The following is a 23,279-nucleotide window of genomic DNA, read 5'->3' on the forward strand; positions in this document are numbered from 1 at the left end:
ACAAAAAATGGTTTTCGTTTTCAACTGCCTTTCTTTCAAAAAATTTCTGTCGGGGCTTCATCTCGACAATTTAAACATGCATCCATTGATTTTCATCAGCTAAAATTCATCATTAAATTGAAACATGATAACAATTTTGACAGTCAGCTTAAATTCAAACTCTCTGACGTCATTGTTGTTCATTCCTCATCAGTTGAGAAGGGTGCGTGCGCAATTGTCTCGGAGGGCGAAAAGGGCTCGTATTCCATTCCGAACAGCTTTTCAATCTTTTCAAGCGGCACTCCTTTTGTTTCCGGCATAAATTTGAAGAAAAACAACACCGATATGAGAGAGAGCACGGCGTATACTGCAAACGAGCCTAAAACCAAAATCTAATTTCAAGTTGTACAAACTTCGCCATTAAATTTCAAGCAATTGTCGATTTCGGTTCTCAAGTTACAAATTATTTCGCGTATTATTTGCAAAATATGAAACTAATAACAATTTCGAGCAAAGAGTAATGTGTTTTTAAATAGAAACTACCTTTGCAGGTTTGCTGAGTTGTCTTCAAGATTTAAAGTACCTTTTTTGTTAATAGATTGCACAGATAAAACGACATCTTTTCCATGAATTAGCACAAAAGCATTTATTATTAGCTTTCTTCGGAATTGACAATAACTAACTGCAAATAAGCCAAGTTTTTTTATGATCCTACTTTTCAGCAAAACAACAATTCAAACAAAAATTCGAGAGAATCGTGACTGACTCTACACAATGACACAATGATTTGAATCATTTATTTGTCCTTAATTTCTAATAATTGTCAGAATAATGCTCTTCAATTCCGCTAAAAGGCCCAATAATTCCTAAAAAAATAGGGAATAATGTTGAATTAATAATGTTGAATTAAAATTGATAAACAAAATTGTTGATGATATCAATTTCAAAGATTTGACATAAGGCAAAAAAAATCAAAATTTCTCTCAAAAACAAAAAGAAGATATTCCTGCAGGTAGTTTTCACACTTCTAAAATATGGTAATAATAACAATTCCTCCACTCAAGCAGGGATTAGTTTCAGTCTAACTATCAATGTAGCAACAGTCTAAGTATTTGTTAGAACAAAATCTTAGTCCATTAGGGATTTAGTGCCTTGACACGAGGGCGCTTGCGCCCGAGTGCTAGGTACGAGGCCCGAGGGGGACTTAGATTTTGTTTTAACGTATTTAGCGAGCCAAATGGTACCAAAGTGTTAAACTTCATTTGAAATTGAAGCTAAGAATACAATTTTACAGATTAGTGAAAGAAAAGTTTTCTTCTTAAAAATGTAAAGGAGTTGAATTAAAGCAAACGTCTCCAATAGCAAAGGAGCCAGTTATTTACAGCGGTTTGATTCAAGTATCAAAAGTTAGATTTCTCACAAAGTCTATTTTTTCCCTAAACTTAGTTTCTTAAATTAGGACACTAAGTTCAGGGCAACAAAATTAGTTTTTTTACTCCCTTAAGTCTAAATTCAATGTTTCAAACTATGATCTCTACCTCTCACGTTCCCTTTAGAAAACTAATTTGACTGATTTGAATACAAATAAAGGCAGGCAACTAATCAATTCTGAATTTTTAAAAACAGTTTTTATACTTTTATATTAACTAATCTCAAGTACGAGACGGGTGGGGCCGATAGGCAGGACTAATGAATGGAATGAATATTTACTTATGCATGGCAAAATCATGACTTTTAATTGTAAAACCCTTACGACTTTGATAATTTTCCACGATAATGCAATTAAATGCAATCGCAATGACTAAAACTAACTAGAAGCAACATTATGTAAAAAAAACCTAAGGACTGATGTCCACGACCACGCAACTCATCTGCTATGAGACGTAATCTCGGAACCACAATGCAGTTATTACGCAATCCGCAACCCGCAAGCACCGGCTAATTTATCAGAATATATTGAGATTTTGCATGTATTAATTTCTTTTATCCTCCATTTGATAGATCATTTCGGTGTCGTTAATTTGAAACGAATGTCACCCTGTTGAAACGCTTGACTCCGTGATTAGTAGAATAAATTAGGTTCAATATTCAGTAACGAGTTTTGTTCCATACGGTGGTTTTACAGCCCCGATAAATTATGGCAATTGGCAAGATTTGATTTATATATTGAAAAAGATTAAACTCAGTAATTATCATGACTAAACATGAAAGTGTTTATTATTAGTTTTCACAAATTAGCTGGATTAGGAAATTGTCTTTCAATCTTTCTCAGAAGCCAGTTTATACCAATAACTGCCCACAAAACGCTTGCAGATTTTTTTATAATCTCAAAAACTGACGTTGACAGTGACACATTGTGTATATCAATGAGACGTCACATACAACGATACCAACGATAACGACTATAACGATCATCATCTTAAATTCTTACATAATTTACCAACGAAAATGACAATAACTGACAGTTCTTAAAAAAAACCGACGATACTAACAAAAATCGACATTTTGCGTCGGTTTCGTCGCTTTTTTTTTCAAATCGGGTTGTAATGCTTTGTTGATTGCGCTTTGAAATATCGCTTACATATTAATGTGAAAAGAGGAACGTTTATAATTGCTTGCTGTTACTTAACCATGGGGTAGGTGCAAGGTCAGATATAAACGCAATGTGGTGAGACATTATTAATTGGCAAAAATTTTGACGCATAAATTAGAATAAGTGATTTTATTGCGTGAGAACTGATAAGATAATGACCGATGTCATCAGATCTCACTTTATGTTACGAAGTAAATAAGTAAGCGAGATATTATTAGCCAATCAGAATCAAGTATTCAAATGTGCATATAAATCGTTCCAAATAAGATTTAAATACGTTCTAAAATACGTAGAAAGTTCCGAAATAGTTCATTTAACCTAATTTTAAGTAAATATAACCATGATATGTATCGATTAAGCTGGTTTTCGGCTTAATATTTTTAGGTTTTCTAGACAATTGCCGATTGAATACGAACTGATTTTACGTCAATAACATCAGACAAAAAACCAGTAAAAGAGCATCGAAAAAACCTTGCCGTCTAAGCTTTCACTTGTTGCTACGATCATCGCTAATGCTGACACGTTGTTATGCTTTGAATGTATACTTATACGTTGTTGAATTGAAACAGATACGGACTACAGTTTTACTGAGTTAATATTGGTGCCGCTCCTTACTGAGCCACCTTTAGTTTGCGGAAGAAACTATTATTAAATTGTTATGATAAACTCATTCCGTCGAAAGATGTTAACGTGAGTGGAGGATGCCGAGAACAAACTCAGACGGGCAGAACACGGCCATAATTTGGATCTAGAGAGTGCCCCTATCAAATTGGAAGATGTTTTGGATCTTATCAAATTAAAAGATGTTTTGGATCAAAAACTGGTCCATGTTTTTGGATACAATCAATTGGACAAATCACGTGGATCAATGAGCAATGGGACAGTTGGACAAAATTATGAATGGACAACGAAAAAAAAATTTAAGGAAGGTCTATTTGTGACAGATGTTCAGGGTGTATGTTGAACTTCAAAACTGTAAGACAAAAGCAAAACAGACATTGATAATTTTTGTAGTAATTTCATAATGCAAATTAATATTTAGACGGCAAGGAACCCAACCCGATTTATTTGTTTTCAATATCACATGGGTTAGTAAAAATAAACTAATCTTTGTAGAAAAAAAATTAGAAAGGGGGCCCCCGCAAACATAATTTTGGGAAGAAAAAACATCGATTTTGGAAATTTTTGGTAGATTTACCAAAAATTCAAAAAAATTGATACAGTCAGTTCGTATATCAAAAACAACTTCTGATATAGAGGAAATTGGTAGAAAATCAATACCGAATATTGATAAACCGTATTCTTGAGATTAAAATCGTCCAGTTTAATGGATTACCGTTCCGTAATCAAGAATTTGCAAAAAATTGACCAAAATTTGAAAAAAATTGGACAAATGCATAAAATTTTGACAAATTTGTCAAAAAATCAATTTTCCTACAAGAAGGTTCGTTAATTGAGCGAAACTCGTTACACAGAAAAAGTTGTGAAAATTTTCACAACCTCCGGCCTACAAAAAAAAGTGATCGAATATATTGATAATTTTTTTTCGTCGCTCGTTTATGTACCGTTTCGTCCGCGTCCTTTTCGTCCTTTAACTTTTCAATTCTCAACAACTAACGTCGTAATGTCTAATAGTCTTGATCAAAAAGTCAAAAAGTTGTACGCTGCCAGGTCAAAGCGTGAGGCTGAATTGCATGCCATACATGAAGATATTCTTCATTGTATAAATAGTCAAAATAGGCGAGTGAAAGTTGAACGCCTAGTAACAAAGTGCAACGAAGCATATATGACTGTTGTAGACAAAAATGAGGACCTGATTGCATTTGCTGGAAAAACAGAGGATCCAAGTGCACTTGTGCCTTCATTAGAGTCTTACTTGGAAGCAATGACAACTAAGAATGACAAGATACTCACTTCAGCACGAAACTACATCAACACTGCTGATGATAAAGTGAGTGAGTTCCAGGAACCAAGGGCTTCCATTCGTTCTAGACTTCCCTCAATTATGACCTCGTCAAAAACATCTAGTCAGCGTAAACATGATTACGTAATTGCTAAAATGAAGCGCGAAGAAATTGAAAAACAGAATGAGGCAGCCATTCGCCTTGCTAAACAGAAAAAACAAATGGAAATAGATGAACTGGAGGAAAACAACAGGAAACGGTTGGCAGAGGCAACTCTGCAAGAATTTGAATTGCTGGACGCCGTTTCTAAAGGTAGCCAATCTGAAACAACTGCAAGTGCTAGGAGCTCAATGAGAAGTGAAAAGGCTGTCCAAGATTGGATCAACACCTCACTTGCTTTAAGTTTTCACAATGAGGAGAAAACTAGTGAACCACAGGTTATGATTGACCCTCCAGAATGTCCTAGCCACAACAACGGCAAAACAGTGGAAGATCAGAACACTGAAATTTCAAGGCATTCTATTCAAAAAATTGTCGAGGCAATTACATTTTAAGCAATGAGACCTTGCAGCAACTCGACCCCTATTATACTCCACCTGAAAATGTTTTGGCTGCTGCTAACACACAGGCGTTGTACCAGGCGCACCTAAGGGCGCAAATGAATCGAACAGGCCAGCAAGGCACGGCGCCCCCAAGCATAACTAACCAAGGAACCGCGGATAGTCAGCCGCCTTCTGTACACGCCCCAGGGGCTTCTTCACCGCCTATTCAACAGCCCATTCCACAACAGACGTTCGCACCACAAGAAAATCAGAATATTACAACCGAGGTTTTTCCCAACGCACAACTTCAAATTTCGCAATCCAGGGGACCTGAAATGCCCCCGACAACAAATTAATTTTGTCCCCCGAGCACCAAACGCCACTCTTCCTCCTTTTCCGACAACAAATCATCCAGCCCCCGCAATCAACGTTCCCCTGCACCCAAGCGCCCCACCAAGTCCAAACATTCAACAGCACAACTCCGAACCCGCTCATCCTAATGTCCTTCCGATTCCGAACCCAGTCTTTGCACCTAACCTCACTGCTCCCATCCCACAAGCCACTTTGGATAATCAGCCTCTCGTCAAAACATTTCAGATTATTAATAACCGAGAACACAAAGTTGTACGTTCCGTTGCTCCGCCTGTCCCAAATATGCCCAATATCCCTCTTGGCCAAAATTTTGTGCCAAATATGAGTCACTGGCGGTTTCCACAGCACAGACCGTCATTATTCAACCAAAACACAACCACCGTGAATAGTCTGCCTCCAAATGTACACGCCCATATCGCACCATCAAGCACTTTTGTCTCACCACGAATTTATCACAATTCGCCCCCTTTGATTGATATGCAATCACCGCTAGGCGCGCAGCAGGAAAACCTGATCGCGACTACTAATGTTGTACCTGGTCTAGCCACTCCGGTTTTTCAGCCAACATACCCCTATTTTGGGCCCACTCCGTTGAGTTGGAGCGGTCCGCAGGTGTCTGCAACTGCCCCTCCGATACCGGACAATGCGTCATTGATTAGGGAATTAGCTGATGCAATAACAAGCAAGAGAAACGACCCTTTGCCCGAGTGGAAACTTGCAGAGTTTAAAGGCGACCCATTAAAGTGGCATGAGTGGTATGGTCAATTCAAAAGCGCGATCGACTCGCAGCCGCTCACTGATGACGTTAAATTGACGTACCTTAAAACACTCGTCACCGGTAAAGCAAAGATTGCAATTGCCGAGTTTGCTTACTGTGGTTTAATGTACAAGGATGCACTAAGGACTTTGGAACGTAAATTTGGCCAGCCACAGGCAGTCGTAAGTGCACACTTGGATAAACTAAGCAGTTTTCCACCTCTTAAAATGCACAATAGTGATAACATCATAAACTATTCTGCTGCAATATCCAGTCTCGTTGGGGTTTTCAAGTCGTTATCATATGATGCTGATTTGAAGAGCGCTTCCCTACTTAACCAAGCAGTACAGAAGTTACCACCAAACATGAAAGAGTCATGGTCACTCTTTACGGTTAAGAAGCACTGGGTTAAGCCTACCCTCCTTGATTTTAACGATTGGCTTAAAGAAAAGGCTGAGGCCCATGATCTTATGAAACAAAGCGCAACCAAGGCCAAACCTGAAGAGAACATCACTTCAGTAACCAAGACCAAAACAGCCTCAAAAGTGTTTGCATCAAATTCGCAACAAAGGGAAACAAAGAAGCAAATGCCATCTGCTTCCACAAATACTTACCTTCGATGCATTGTATGCAAAGGTAACCACCGGCTATGGGAGTGTCGAGTTTTCAAGGAAAAGACTCCAACCCAGAGAGCTAAGTTGGTGGCGGATAACAAACTTTGCTTTTCGTGCTTACGGGACAAGCACACATTCCGCCAGTGCCCTCAACAAAGAAAGTGCCGAGCAGAAGGGTGCAATAGTTCGCATAACACACTATTGCATGGAGCAGATAGGGTTTTCCCAACAAAACAGTCGACAAATTCCAATACCATTCAACCTTCTGGCAACACAGGTCAAAGTAAAGCAACTTCTAGTCAACTCCAGCCTAATAAGACCACAACAATGTCATCTGTTTCTGATGTTAAGGGGCTCCTTCAGGTGACTGAATTGCAGTTGGTCAATTCGTCCGGTTTAGATACTAAGGCTTTAGTTTTGTGTGATACCGCCTGCAGTAACTCTTGGGTGGCCGGTAGTCTCGCAGATAGACTCGGTTTGCACGGTAAAGCACTAAAGCTAACTGTCAAGGGTATTAATACCGAAGAAGTAGTTGATACTAGGGTTGTTGAAGTTACTGTGAAACCAAGAGAACAACAAGATTTCGAACCATTCACCGTCAACCCTTTCGTTAAAGAGAGTCTGAACGTCGGCTCAGATATAATTAATGTACAGGCCCTGCAAGAGACTTACCCACACTTAGCAGTCCTTGATCCCGTAACATATTCCTATAAAGACATTGAGATGATACTCGGACAAGATGTCTATCATGCCATCCGCCCGTTAGAATACTTCTCTGCCGATGAGAAGCGTTCACACGTTGCCGTACGCTTGCCCATAGGTTGGGTCTTAAGCGGTCCGTTACCATCAGGTTCCTGTTTAACCTCAACGTGCTTTAAAGTGAATATCGAACAAGACAATGAGTTAGCAAGTCAAGTAAAGTCATGGTACGACATTGAATCATTCGGAGCGAACAAGCAGGTCGACTCCAGATCTGCAGCAGACGCAAGGGCTCACGAGATTCTTGAGAGTACCACCATACACAATGGCCTGAGATACGATGTCGGAATGCTGTGGGCAGCAGATAACACCAAGCTCCCAAATAATTACTTCTCATCCCTTGTGCAACTAAAATCGCTCGAAAAACGATTGGCTAAGGATGAAGACCTTAGAGAGAAGTATACTAGTACCATCAAGGAAGACCTAAGCAAGGGGTATGTAATTGAGGTTCCGGACGCTCAGAAGGTTGAGAACCGGTCCGATAAAGAGTGGTACCTACCCCACCATCCGGTTTTAAACCCGAACAAACCGGGTAAGGTGCGTAGGGTGCTCAATGGAGCAGCAAAATTTCATGGCGCCTCACTGAATAAATCTTTGCTCACTGGCCCTGATCTGCTCCAAAACCTTATTTACGTACTTCTTCGCTTCCGACAACATCCATATGCCGTCTCTGCCGACATCGAGGGAATGTTTCTACAGGTTGGTGTATTACCATCAGATCAACCATCACTTCGCTTTCTGTGGCGGGAGGACCCCACAACTAACGTTGTAGTGTATCAATATACGCGCCATATATTCGGGGCTAAAGACTCGCCCACATGCGCCAACTATGCATTACAACGCACTGCGAGAGACAATGCCAAGTTTTATCCCGAAGCTGCAAAAGCCGTCCTTGAAAACTTCTACATGGACGATTACCTTGACTCAGTGGAGTCTCCTGAGAAAGCCATCAATAGATCGAAGGAATTGGTACATCTTCTCCATCTCGGTGGGTTCAAGCTTACAAAGTTTGTAAGCAATGTGCAAAATCTGGCTGATCGAATTGACGGTTCGCCTCAATCTACTGAGCCCAAGGTTATTGTTTCATGTCAGGAGGATTCATCGCATGTGCTAGGGTTAAAGTGGGATCACACTAATGACACTTTAGTTGTGAGTAGGGGTACAAGCTGCGCTATCACCAAGTCCCTCACGCAACGCTTGGTCCTAAGTCTTGTCTCGAAAGTCTTTGACCCCATTGGTCTTGTCGCACCGTTTACCGTCGGTGCGCGATTGCTCTTAAAAGACATCTGGCGTGTCACAGGACAGCAATGGGATGACGAGCTCCCACAGGACATGGTTCAAAGATTTTTGCTCTGGAGTGCGGACTTACCAAAGCTTGAAAACATCAAAATTCCTAGAAGTTACTTTAGTGGACCCTTTGATAATACAGAGTTGCATATGTTCGGTGACAGTTCCCAGGATATTTTTAGTGCCGTCGCATTTCTTCGAGCCCGAGTAACAACTCCTACGGGCAAGATAAAAACAGAGCTTGCGTTTGTTTTGGGGAAAGCGCGCGTGGCGCCAATGAAGGTAATGACTGTCCCAAAACTGGAATTGCAAGCAGCTCTACTTGCCGCTCGGCTGAAGAACGAAATTAATCAGGCACTTACTGTAACTGTTAACCAAGTATTCATGTGGACAGACAGCACGACCGTTCTTCAGTGGATAAACTCTAATGAAAAGCAACCAATCTTTGTTGCAAACCGCGTTTGTGAAATTTTGGAGTATACCAGCGTTGACCAATGGAACCACGTCGCAACTAAGGATAATCCAGCTGACGCTGGCACGCGTGGACTGTCCGCTGAGGTTTTGCAACTAAGCAGTTGGGTCAATGGTCCACAATTCTTAATTAACACAAGGTTCCCTTTCGTGCCGAACAAAGACGTCATTAATAACATCAAACTTGGCGTCAACCAAGCAGTCATCATAGAAGAAACTGTCTCTCTCGCTACATCTGTTAAAAAACAGACAACTCCCGTTCCGTCGTTATTCCCATTTGATAAGTTTAGTTCTTATCAAAAGTACTTGCGCATTGCCGCGTACGTTCTCCGGCTTTTGCCGAAACATGCCGGCTACCGTAACCCCGATGGTAGCATTACCGACCCTACTGAGCTTGACGAAGCCGAGCGTCATCTACAGTATTTGGTGCAAGGAGAGTCTTTTGAAGCCGAAAGAAAAGATCTCATTGACAATAAATTCGTTAAACGGAGTAGCCGAATTGCTCCACATTCACCGTTTATTAGTCCAAATGGGCTAATCCGTTCCTCGGGCCGCATCAAGCGGTTAATTGAAGTTGGGTTCAACGTAAAGCACCCAATCATCTTAGATGCACGTCATCCATTTGTAAAACTGTTCCTTGAACACACGCACGTAAAGCATTACCATCAGGGCGTTGAATACCTAAGATCAATTGTGCAGGAACACTACACAGTACTGAAACTAAGATCATCCTTGCGTTCCATCAAAGCACACTGCCTAAGATGCCGAGAATTCCAAGCTGTAACTATGCAACCAATCATGTCTGACTTACCTAAGGAGAGACTTGCTTACCAGTCTCCTCCCTTCACGAACACTGGCGTTGACTACTTTGGGCCATTCTATGTTACTGTCCGCCGTACTACTGAGAAAAGGTGGGGCTTCCTCTTCACCTGTCTCACTACTCGCGCTGTCCATGTCGAGATAGTTACATCCATGGACACCAGTTCTTGTTTTATGGGAGTTGAGCGGTTTGTGTCACGTAGAGGTACACCTGCCATGATTTGGTCGGAAAATGGCACCAACTTTATTGGAGCGGAGAAAGAACTCCGAGAAAGTATTGAAAAGTGGAACGTTGTCAACATTGCAGCTGAGCTCGCTCACAAAGGTATTAAGTGGAGGTTCAATCCACCCAGCGCACCACATCAAGGTGGTATCTGGGAGAGGTTGGTACGCAGCTTCAAGCGCGTGTTGTATACTATTCTTGGCACGCGTCGCCTCACGGATGAGGTACTGCATACTACCTTTTGTCTCGTGGAGAATGCCCTCAATTCGCGTCCTTTAACACCCGTAAGCGCCGATCCGTGCGATTTGAACGCTTTAACGCCCAACCACTTTCTTTTAGGAGAATACTCTACCGGTATTCCGTCTGTTGTCGGCAATAATGAGCTTGACCACCGTAAACGCTACGCCCGTGCGCAGTCGTACGCTAATGCGATCTGGTCCCGTTGGATCAGAGAGTACGTACCGACACTGAACCGACGCTCTAAGTGGCAGACGCCTGCCGAGCAACATCTTAAGACCGGTGACTTGGTTTGGATAGTTGAAGAAACCAACCCTAGGGGTTACTACCCAACCGCTCGGATTGTGGAACTCCGTTACGGCTCCGATAGCGTCGCGCGCTCCGCCGTTTTACGTACGTCGACCGGTTCACTCGTCCGCCCGCTTGTAAAACTTGTACCAGTTTTCCCAACATCTTCTTCCGGGCCGGAGGATGTTACGAAGTAAATAAGTAAGCGAGATATTATTAGCCAATCAGAATCGAATATTCAAATGTGCATATAAATCGTTCCAAATAAGATTTAAATACGTTCTAAAATACGTAGAAAGTTCCGAAAAAGTTCATTTAACCTAATTTTAAGTAAATATAACCATGATATGTATCGATTAAGCTGGTTTTCGGCTTAATATTTTTAGGTTTTCTAGACAATTGCCGATTGAATACGAACTGATTTTACGTCAATAACATCAGACAAAAAACCAGTAAAAGAGCATCGAAAAAACCTTGCCGTCTAAGCTTTCACTTGTTGCTACGATCATCGCTAATGCTGACACGTTGTTATGCTTTGAATGTATACTTATACGTTGTTGAATTGAAACAGATACGGACTACAGTTTTACTGAGTTAATACTTTACAATTATCCAAAAATTTGAGTTAAGATACAAATGCATATTACATAGCCACATTTTAAATTTTTGAAAAACAAATTTTTTTACATCATAAATTCACGCATTTAAGGGTAGTTAGGTGATGTTTAGTTTTTCATAATGTATAAATTAACCCGGATTGAACGGCAAGTCAATATCAGTACTGGGCATGTCGCAGCGCAAGTCTTTTATCAGTACTGATTCAGAGCTATGATCATGTCACTTTTTACACTTGTCAGCATAAATGCAAGTATTGGCCAAAAACGTGCAAGTCTAAATGTCAAAAATAGCCCAAAAAAACGTCAAAAATGGCCGAAAAAACGTCAAAATAGGTCCAAAAAACGTCAAAAAACACTCTAATCTCAGTACGGTGGGATGAGCAGAGTGGTTGCACCCTAATGAGGAAAAAATGAGAATCTGAGCATGAATGCTTAAATTGTGCCATCACGCGTAGACGTTAGTTACGTTAGTTTTATTGGTATTTTTTCTCATATAACGTTTATACAGGGATGCTTTTAAAATTGCGACCACTCTTAGCGTGTCCAATATTCGGCTTCAATTCTCTTTTTAACATCTTTTGCTCTACGTCCGTTCGGCTCTATATCGGTTTCCCCTTCTCGGTACTTACCAGCCTGTGAGATAGCGTCTACTAGAGATAGGAATGAGACTGAGATGATGAGGTTGAATGTCCAGTTGGTGGTAGTGGCTATGGACACAGCTGTCGATCTGGCCCACTGAGGGTAAATCTCACTGTTATACACCCATGGAATTTGGCCGTACCCTAAAGGAAAAGATTTTGGGTTGTTAGTTATCAGTCGTTAAAAGGGGTGCTTCTTTTGCACAGATTTTGACACATTTTAAGCAAACCCCTCGTTCATTCCGGGATTCGAACCAGCGCCTGCAGGTTTGGTCTCCGTTCTGGTTTGACATCAAACGTGTCAAAATCGACATTTTTCAGTTTTTTTTTGGACCTTTTCTGCTCCTAAAGTTTGGTAAGCATCATGGATTGATTGTGCTCAGTATCAAAAGAAAGAAAAAATATAATACACTTTTCTGTTCGTAATATCTCCAGATTTTTCCTTGATTATATGACATGCGACTTTTAGACTGAATTAATCATTTAACATTGAATTTTAAAGTGCTACGTGTGTAAAAAAATATGAACGTATTCCTCTTCCCCGTTTCAACATGAACTCTATAAATGATACTTATCCCTATAATGGAGTAATTTAATTGAATGGCTTACGATAACGCCATCAAATTATTAGCAGTGTGAAACATATATGTGTTTGTTCACAGGCGTTCATGAAAACAAAATTTTTGATCCGGAAACAAGCGAAATGTTAATTTTTACAAAGTTATACAATTCTAACCAATTCCGAAGCAGTTGAGGTAGAATATCAATGCGATGATGATGAGAGGAGCGAATTTGTTGGGACATGCATCAGTGGAGTAGGTGAGACTGGAGTTGGTGCCTAAGTTGCCTTCGTCACACCTCCCGTAAGTCGAATAGTAGTCCGGGTAGGAAGAAGTGTCCTTGTCTATCTCAACACAGGAACCCTGGAGAAAAAATGCAAAGAAAATGTCCATCTTGCGCGCCTCAACTGAATTGAAGTGAGCTGCTAATTCCTTTCCTAGCAGGGCATTGTCTGCTTGCTCCGTATATATCGCTCATTGTACAAATATGATATACCAAAATCTTAGCTATAAAAAGTTACCCCATTTTTGGAGAATAATGTGCGTTTCAAGATGTCAAGCTTTAATAACAGAGAGAAATTGATATTTTTAAAGAACTTAGAGTAGAATGAGTAACGTTAATTTTTAGATCTGTCTAAAACAACCAGACGGTCAATTACTGTTCGCCCGTTCACATTAATAGAGAAATGAGTTCTACTTTACAGCAGGCCAAAAATTGTCAATGATAAGTCTAATGTCCAAGGAATACTTCTAATTCAAATGCCAAATATCAGAAACCATAAATCTTAAAACCAAAAAAAACTAAAACGGGAAAATATCAGCGGGAAAATATAAATTGCATGGGCACCTGATTTTATTTTATAATGCTAAGTATGTTAAATAGTGGTAAGATATGCTCTATTTGTTTTTTTCTTCCTTCTTCAAGAATTTTGCTTCAATAATTTAAAAAAAATCAATAGATCCGCTCCTCTGCAACTGTCAGCTCTCAATTAAAACCCATAGAACAAATGATTATTTATTGTTCCGACCCACTTGAGTGGGGGAAGAACTATATACTCAAATGGGTTGTTTTATGTCTGTCAATCGTGGCCGATCGATATCTTCATCGTAGCGTTGTGATTGGTATCATTAGAAAACCCGTAAAGCGTAATCTAAAAATGATCTCATTTTGAATTTCGTTTCTTCTAGGCAGTTATCAAGGTTCAAATATTTGTTCAAATTGGAATGATATTCGAATTTTTGTTCATATTTTAGGGAGTTTTTGCTCAATTTGTCGTTAATTTTGCTAAAATTTGTTAAATTTCTTAACACTAGTGCTATTGGTTTTGCCTAAAGACGCAGAGAAAGATTGATGACTGTGATGGTTTCAAAGAAACATCAAGAAACTTAGAAGTTTCAAAGAACGAAAGAAGAACTTACCTGACGAACTTTGTTGCTGTGTCGTTAAGTAATGGCCACAAAAATAAACTGAACTCTAATTTTGTTTTGACGCTATCATTATCTTATTGACCTATCAATCATATGTCAGAAGTAAATTCTCCGACCAACGGGAACCTGATTCTAACATCCACCGACCTCCAACTAATAAATTCGATTCTATCTAGGCCATATATGATTCTCATGAAATGTTGATGAAAATAGAAAATCACCCCCGGGAGTCGGAGGTAAGATCTATTCACATGTCAATCATGTAAAATGGTTTTAGCTAATCTAAATTTTCTCTATATATTTTCGCATAGATAACTACTATAAATACGAGCTAATTTTTGTATATTTTCATATCAAAAATTAATTTAAAATTCAACGTATTGAATTCTTTGACCCGTGTTATCGACCACGACATTGGTGTTCAGACCAGCTACAGACAGACGAATCTTGCATCTTCAGAATGCAGAATAAGCTACTGCGTGGATTATGTCTTTTGTGGCGAAATGTCGCGCAGAGAATAAAGAAGACAAGGTCAACACCGATAGTACTTTCAGGACCTACAAGTAACCAATTTATTTCTTAAATTGTGCGGGCAAGATGCAATTATTAAACCTAGGAGCCTAATGAGTCCTAGGAATTTGATAGACAGTCCGTATAAAGACATCAGATTGGCAATTCAAAACTATCTTTCTCCTAAAGAGAGAGTAGTAACGGCAGAAAAGGCTAAATTTCTGTCCATAATACAAAGTGTAGGGGGTCAGACGACGATTTCCTAGAACGTCTTAGAGAAGAAGCACGCTATTGTGACTTCGAAAACTTGAAAACAGCTGACAACCCCGAACAGGAAATGGTAAAAGTAAAGTTTATCTTGAGGACCCTGAAGCAAAACTTAGACTACTAGACGGTATTAAAGCAAAACCAGCAATACCGGTTACTGAAATGACCGAGAACTTACAGTTTACTGTGAAAGAAGAAATTGGGTTCAACATCAAAAAGACCATTCGAAAACAAAATGAAAAAATTACGGCTAATAAAAGCTACAACATGTGCACTAGGCGTGGAGGTAAGCCACACTCTAGTAGAGCCTGTCCAGCGCTAAGTAAAAAAAGCAACACCTGTGAAAAGGTGGGACACTTCTCAAAAATGTGTAGAAGCAAACCCCAACCAAATTCAGGTAAGTACAATAAACAGATTAACTTTTGCGAAGAAAAAATGTTTCTTCAGAGCGAGTATCTCCAGCATCGGACTTGGGAATGTTTTATACTAAAGAACAAACCTTAAGCACGTCTGTGACATGGGAATATATCTCAATCAATAATGGCCAAGTAAAAATGCAGGTAGACACAGTTGCAGATAGCACAGTGATATCAGCAAAAATATGGACTGAGCTCGGTAAACCTCAGTTGGATGGCAAGATAAGACATCTCGAGGCTTATGATGGTCATCAATTAACGCTTCTGGGATCGCTTACTTGTGACAATGAGTGGAGTGGAAGGAGGCTCACGCAGAAACAACTAGCAGTTGTGCAGTCTGATAAAAAAAATTGGACTACTCGGTAGAGACCTTCTACCCAAGCACGATGTGAACAACATCACAGCCGAGCACCTACCTGTTGTGAAGGGTTACAAAGCTCATGTGAAGTTGATACCAGGAATACAACTAATGTTCTGCAAAGCCAGAAAAATACCTTTACCTCTTCAAGACAAGGTCACAGAGATGCTGGAACAAATGGACAGACAGGGCATTGTTGAACCGGTACAGCCAGGAGGAGTCACTAATGCATCTCCAGTGGCGTGGCAGAGAAAGAAGAAGGGAGAACTGAGATTTTGCGTAGACTTGAAATTGCATATCAATGAAAAGGTCATGGATGAGTACTACCCACTACCAGACATGGAGACGATCTTCCACAAACTACATGGGGCCTCATACTTTGGCAAAATTGACCTCTCAGATGCCTACTATAAAAATGGAACTTGACGAAGAAGCAAAAAATCTATGCACAATCAACACATCTCAGGGGCTGTTCAAGATGTGCCGACTACCTCAGGGATTGAAAAACTCTTCTTCAATCTTCCCGAATTGCATCGAATCAACACTCAAAGGAATCAAAGGTGTTGTGATCTTTCAAGACGATGTATTGGTGTATGTAACTACAATGGATGAGTTCGACAAGAGAGTGCTTGCAGTCAAAAGTCGACTACGTGAGAAAATTTTTTACTATTAATGAGAAAAAATCTAACTCAAAACCAGACGATAGCGTTAGTTTTTTGGAATACTCCATTTCAAAGGAGGGAATAGCACCAGATCCCAAACTTGATCCCGATCCCAAACCAGATGTTGAAAAAATAAGAAATGCAAAAGCACCAACTAACCACTCCAATCGTTTGCTGGGCTAGCTAATTTTTACGGAAGAATGAGTCTTGATTTTGCAACAAAATTGCTACCTTTAAATAACATAAGAAATAGCGATTTCTCTTGCGGCAAAAGGCAGCAAAAAGCTTTTGAAGACATAAAAAATGAATTATGTGCTAATCCACTTGCGCAGCCATATAGTTTACAAAAGGAAGCAACAGTTAATACTGACGCCTCTGAAAAAGCCCTTGGCGGGGTTTTTTCGCAAGGAGGACATCCAGTCATATATGTATCGAGAAAATTGACTCCAGCGGAGCAAAACTACTCGAACATAGAGCGGGAAGCACTGGCAATTGTGTTTGTGGTCACAAGATTGAAGCAATTCCTTCTGGGAATACGATTGATTTACCCTACAGACTGACCACAAACAACTATAATATCTCTTTGCACCAGACGAGGAGATCCCGAAGACAGCATCAGCGAGAATCACAAGATGGGCAATAGCTCTAATGGGGTTCGACTATGAGTTGAAGTACACACCAGGAGAGGAGATTCCCCATTCAGATGGTTTGAGCAGAATGGATTTTGACGAAGACGAATCAGAAAAGGATCGAGTGTGCTTCGCAATCAATAACATCTACTTCGCTCAGAGTGATTTGGCGACCCAAGCAGAAATCAAAACCGAACTTGGAACAAACAAATTTTTCCAGGACATATTGAAACGAATCAAAAGCGGCAATTGGAAAAAAATATTCAGAAGCGGAAAAAGGATTCGAACAACAAAAAACGCACTTTCTATACACAATGGAATCATCTTCAGAGTGTTGTTCCTTCCATTCCACTCAAACTACGACACTTGATTTTGGCAAAAGCGCATGAGACACATCCCGGGAAGAATGCAATTGAGGCATCAGTCAAAAGGATAGCATGGTGACCTGGTATTACCCAAGACGTTCAACACTTTGTTAGTATATGTAGGAATTGTCAAATGAACCGGCCTAGCCTGTGAAAAACAGTCTCTACGTGGCCAGAAGCCGACGTTTGGGAACGGCTCCATATGGACTGGGGTTATGTTAAAGACCAAGGCAATATCTTAGTAATTGTTGACGCCGGTTCTGGCTGGAACGAGTTTTCCCTGCGGGAAATAGAACATCAGAAACAGTTAAAATATATCTTAGTCAAATCTTTGCAAGATTCGGAATACCAAAAACTTCAGCATCTGATAATGGCCCTGAATTTGTAAGTTGTGACCTTAAACAGTGGTGTGAATCATTGGGAAATACGAGAATGGAATCACCCGTCTATCATCCAAGAGCTAGTGGAATAGCTGAAAGAGCAGTTCAGACAGTGAAGCGGGCACTTCAAGCGTGGAGTCCCAACATTAATGTGTCATTTGCAGCATTCATGCTAAGGGCACTGATGACACATCGAAACACTTCAAAGACGAGGGGCAAAACTCCAGTTGAAATCTTGTTGGGACGCAGAGTGAGACTACCAGCAATAGCAGATTTCGAATTCTACGAACCCATTCTATTCAAGTTCAAGGAAAAGACAAAGACAGTTCCTGCTACCTTCATCATCAGGAAGGGCTTCAACACATCTTTCATACAGCCCGAAAACTCAGCACGGACTATTATAGTGAGCGACAACCAAATTGTGAGACTAGAGGAGGACAATGTGAAACCTGAACCAGCAGTGCAGGAGACCATATCTCAATCAAAACCACAACATCAAAACACAGATGTGGGACCTTCACATCAAGATGAAGCTTTTGGAGCTACATCATCTGAGCACCAACAAACTCAGAGCTTTCATGAACATCAACAAGAAACAGAAAACAAACCGACAGATTTGGAGAACCTATACCCACAAACTTGCTTAAAAAAGGAGGGAGGATGTGATGGTTTCAAAAAACATCAAGAAACTTAAAAGTTTTATTAAAATTTCAAAGAACGAAAGAAGAACTTACCTGACGAACTTTGTTGCTGTGTCGTTAAGTAATGGCCACAAAAATAAACTGAACTCTAATTTTGTTTTGACGCTATCATTATCTTATTGACCTATCAATCATATGTCAGAAGTAAATTCTCCGACCAACGGGAACCTGATTCTAACATCCACCGACCTCCAACTAATAAATTCGATTCTATCTAGGCCATATATGATTCTCATGAAATGTTGATGAAAATAGAAAATCACCCCCGGGAGTCGGAGGTAAGATCTATTCACATGTCAATCATGTAAAATATTTTTAGCTAATCCAAAATTTCTCTATATATTTTCGCATAGATAAACACTATAAATACGAGCTAATTTTTGTATATTTTCAGATCGAAATTTAATTTAAAATTTAGCTTATTGAATTTCTTGACCCATGTTATCGGCCACGACAATGACTCTTTTATCCGACAATCTTAGCTTGAAAATTGATGTTATTTTCGACAAATTTTAGCATTTTTTCATCAAAAAAATGGCACCAAATGTTTCCTCGACCCACTTTTTTTTTTAATTTGCAGGAAGTACAAAACTCAAACTGCTAACAGACGTTTGAATGAACTGAAAAAAGAAAGCTAGTTTTTGGAGAACTTAGAGTAGAATTATTAACGTTAGAAGGAGGATTCCGCTATTTGCGGTGTTAAAATTTAGAAGAACTCAAATCCGTCGCACGTTGCATGTAAAAGCTCTTGAATTAATTTTGGCTCTGATTAAAGCAGACAGAGGGTCAATTATCGCTCATCCACTTTAACAGTGAAATCTATTTCGCTGCACACAAAAAACTGAAAGAGATAATTCTATAGTCTCAGAAATTTAAAATAAAAAAATTCTTAGAACAGAAAAATATAAATTGTGATCTGATTATAAACATCTGATTATATAAGATATTGATTCGAAAAATGCAAAATTTTACAGTTTATATTTTACAGGCGCTCCTTGTTACGGTCTTTTATTTCCATTTTTATGATTTTATCTATAATAATGAAAAATATCTATAGGTCCGCTCCTCTGCAGCTGTCAGTTCTAAAGAAAAATGAAAAGAAACTCACAACAATACCCCGCAAGGAATGATTACTTGCTCTAGCCTAGAACGACGCAAAAAAGAAACAAATTATTAGTTAGAAATTGTTAGCTCTTGGTTTCATCAAAGCTCGCTGTGTTTTTGATGAACGAACCCAAATTGTTTCGCGTTTTTTTTTCGAGCTCAACGTATTAGTTGAATTTCATGTGAACCAAGAAGAAAACAATTTACCAATTAATTTTGCCTATTTTTAGAGATCAGCAGAAGTGAAAGTAGGTGAAAAACAAAGACATATTGAAAAGTTCCATACTCGTCATGAGATCAAAGCGTTAACAAAAAGACCTTTTCAAGAGTTCATCGAAGAACATGAATTTCAACATGAACATAAGAAGTTCAAAACAAGAAGAAAATTTTATTGACAGTATCCAAATATAATGAAATCAGTCAAAAATATCGAGCCAATTGTATACAAAAAGCCACTTTCTTGCGCTTTATATTAACCTTCTTATGTCCACGATTTCATTGCATGGGAAAAAGGTAGGTTTATCGAATTCAATATCAGAGTTTGTTTGTTCGACATTTAACGGTATTTTGATAAAATTAAATCTTTAGAAATCTAGAAGTTAATAGGTCCAATTTATTATACCGACCACAGCAGCTACCTGAATAATACATTACCTGATCAACAAGGTTTCCAGTTCCTTTCAGATCCAGATAGCACACACCACAGTCGTTGTCCAAAGCACACTCGTTACAGTTTCTGAAACAAATCTCGACTCTATTCAATTGTTCATACTTTTATAAAAGTTTAATTCGTGGTGACTCTGTAGGTACCCGTGCCGAACTGCAGGTGTACATCAGCACTAGCCCGTGGAGCAAATTAAAACATATTTGCATTTGCAATTGTCCAGTTTTAATTTACATCTAGAGAGAGTACGGGTAAGCGTAACTCTTGAACAACAAGACGACTCGTTCAAATCTATGCACGGCACACAAAGTTTCATTACATTGATTGACTAGGTTGAGCAATTTCCTGGAAAAACACAGAAGAAATATTTGATGTTTAGAAGATCATGTTGATTAAAGTTACGCATCGCGTGTTCATTAAGCGGACGCTTCGAAGGCAGTAGTTGACGCTTCTACAAGATAATTTACCAAATAGTAACTCAAAAAATTTAAAATTTTGCTCCAATTTTTCATTTGTCTCCATTTGTAATATTTTGGGAAAAAATCAAAATAACTTGCGAAGACCAAAAAATACTTTAGTCTTGATCAAAAGGAAAAATGAATAGAAAAAGGCAAGTTCAAGTTTTAGTTGCTTTGATTTTTTTTATTATGTGGCCAAATTCATGCTTCTACAAATCTAGTCCATTATACTTATTATACAAAATATCATTATACTCCATATAAAAACTATTAACTATTAAAATGAAAAAAAAATAATAAATTTGTTGTTAGGAGAAAAAAAACGGCAAAATCAAAAAATGAAATAAATAATTCAGTCTTACTGTCCGAGCACCCACAAAATGCTGATAAACAGAAACTAATGGAAATCATCAATAAAATTAGAAAACTCAGCAAAACAATTGGATGCATTTTTGTAAAAAAAAATTAGCAACAGCGATTGCTTTGTAGCCAATACGACTGAAACAATCTTACAACTTTTTGGTTTGAAACGCTTCATGTCTGCTTAAAACGGAAAAATTGTCCAATTGTGATCTGACATGCATATGGATCAAATTGATTATACAAAAGTTTTGAGAAGACAAAATTGAACCGAAAAATAGAACAAATTTTTATTGGAATTCTTAATAACATTTGACAATTTAAAAACAAAGATAATTTTCTCCTCAGTTAAAGCAAAACCTGCAAATGTAGTTTAAAATACCCGAAAGCTGAGAATAGCTGAAAATGATTTGTTGTACAGCTGTGCTTTCATGATTAGAAAAAAAACACTGTGCATACCAAAAACATAATTTTTTTATCAAATGATATTTGTCAACAAGTAGAATCCTCTTCCATAATAGTCATATCTTTTTTTATTTGTTTCAATAGTTTAAGAATAATTTCTTCCCTTCAATAGTTTAAGAGTTTTCAAAAGAACATTTAGATGAGATCTAGATTTGAATAGATTGATCTATAATAAATCAAATTATGCTACAGTTTTTTACTCTTCATCTGTTCTAAAAATTGTAAAAGTTTGTTTAATCTTATTCTGATATGCATCCGGAGCAGGTAAACCATATTGAAGCATAAAATCAAAAATGAAACGTAAAAAACAAAGGTTTGTTGAGATCCTGAATTAATATAAGAAAATCAGCAAAACCCTTGTAAAATCTTGTCCAAAAAGTAAAAAGTGGACAATTTAGGGTATTAGGATTTTTCCTAATAAGTATTTTGAAATATTTGCCAGCTGAAAAAGAGCCGACTATTTCGCAGTTAATTCTATTGATTACGTATTCTCGACTGGCATCAAACGTGCCGCTTAGGAAAATTGATTTTTTTTGAAAAGTGAAGAGTGATTTTTGTCCACGATTTGGAGTTTTCTCTACAAAAACTGTATCTTTCAATTTTGCAAATGTGAAACCATGTTGAAATCTACCATCCATTAAAATAAAATAATCTGAAATATAGAAAACGTAGCCAATATTGTTAAAGAAAACAAATAAATTGCAAATTTTTACTCAACAACTTTTCTGAAACTTGAAATGCTGTAGTGCATCAAGAGCAAGTTAGTCGAATAAAAGTGAACATAATAAGTAAGAAATGATAAAAAAATCGCCAAACGTGAGAAAACTAGAAGCATTTGTTGTGAAGGAATAAAGAAGGTCAGAGAGGTGAACTTATGAGCAAAGTAGAAAAATGGTAACCAAGAAAGAAATAAATTTTGTCGTTTTGACATTGTTTGAAACAAAAATTTTTAGTAGCTAATATAAAGCAGACTTTTTTGTTGAAAACTGGTGATGAGGGGATTGTGTTGAGCAGTTCGTGGGGGGTATGGATGTTAAAAATTGTCAACAGAGAACTACAATAGAGAAAAATTATTCGTCAAGAGCTTTAATATTGTTACTCATTTTTTTCGGAAATGGGAAAAAATGAGAACTTTATTGAAGAAAAACAATAATAAAACATTATGTGCATCATACCCCCGCTTAGTGACTGCATATTTTTTTGCACAGGTACACGTGTTGACGCCAAGTTCAGTTGCCTTTTTTACAAATATCCTACGCATACTAAAATACTGTAATGTCACGCAAGTGATGGGTGCCAAAAAATTAACTGGCGGGCGCACAAACGTTCTGCAATGTCATTAACGGAAAAAATCCCGAATTTTCCAGATGATATATATAAACGTGAAGCAAACCAGATGCATATGCAAACAGGAGTGGACTAACTCGATTTTGGCGCATTTGTCATTGGCTCTATCCTGTTGACTGTTTCCTCTGGTCTCCACAAAAGTCAGAGTGGGCAAATTTCCATTGATAAGAATGAAAGAAACCATCAACAATAACAATCCAAGAGTCACTCCTGAAACACGGTAAGTTATGGAGCCAAAATTAAAATTCATTTGACTAAGATTTGTCCATTTGCTCTCAATCGACAAACAGGAGTCAACTGCGTCAACTGAGTCCAAATGATACAAAATTTAGATCAGCGCAGCATTTTTGGGGGAGCTGAACATTGTGACAAGGGCATGAACATTGTGTTTATGAAGACAGAGAAACCCAAAATTTTGTCGTATAGTAAGCGCAAAGAAATACTTTGCAAAATATTTACGCAGCTACAAAAAAAATTGGTCAACTGAAGAACCATTATTTCGACA

At 38.5% G+C, this 23,279-nt stretch overlaps 2 protein-coding genes across 2 annotated transcripts in view; one reads left to right on the forward strand and one right to left on the reverse strand.

Annotated features, from left to right (window-relative positions):
• On the reverse strand, positions 1–22,979 carry LOC142349436 (proton myo-inositol cotransporter hmit-1.3-like). The gene is made up of 5 exons (XM_075400982.1): positions 22,852–22,979; positions 20,135–20,216; positions 12,837–13,023; positions 12,092–12,244; positions 1–358 (listed from the first exon to the last, which is right to left on the reverse strand). The coding sequence occupies exons 1-5, from the start codon at positions 22,956–22,958 to the stop codon at positions 180–182; spliced, it is 708 nt and encodes a 235-aa protein (XP_075257097.1). The 5' UTR covers positions 22,959–22,979; the 3' UTR covers positions 1–179.
• The window catches only part of LOC142349975 (dnaJ homolog subfamily C member 8-like), a 440,478-nt gene that overhangs the window by 348,192 nt on the left and 69,007 nt on the right, over positions 1–23,279 (forward strand). The gene's annotated exons all lie outside the window — the stretch shown is intronic.

The sequence above is a fragment of the Convolutriloba macropyga genome, chromosome 11 (assembly GCF_964194025.1).
Source record: "Convolutriloba macropyga chromosome 11, txConMacr16.3, whole genome shotgun sequence".
In the NCBI taxonomy this organism is placed as follows: domain Eukaryota; kingdom Metazoa; phylum Xenacoelomorpha; order Acoela; family Convolutidae; genus Convolutriloba; species Convolutriloba macropyga.

What these genes read in the sequence shown, in the direction of transcription:
- LOC142349436 (XM_075400982.1), bottom strand. Translation starts at nt 22,958, where the DNA reads ATGGTTTCTTTCATTCTTATCAATGGAAATTTGCCCACTCTGACTTTT. An exon ending in GACAAATGCGCCAAAATCGA is followed by an intron (nt 20,217 to 22,851) that starts GTTAGTCCACTC and finishes GATTTGTTTCAG; the next exon opens with AAACTGTAACGAGTGTGCTT. An exon ending in CTGGAAACCTTGTTGATCAG is followed by an intron (nt 13,024 to 20,134) that starts GTAATGTATTAT and finishes TTTTTTCTCCAG; the next exon opens with GGTTCCTGTGTTGAGATAGA.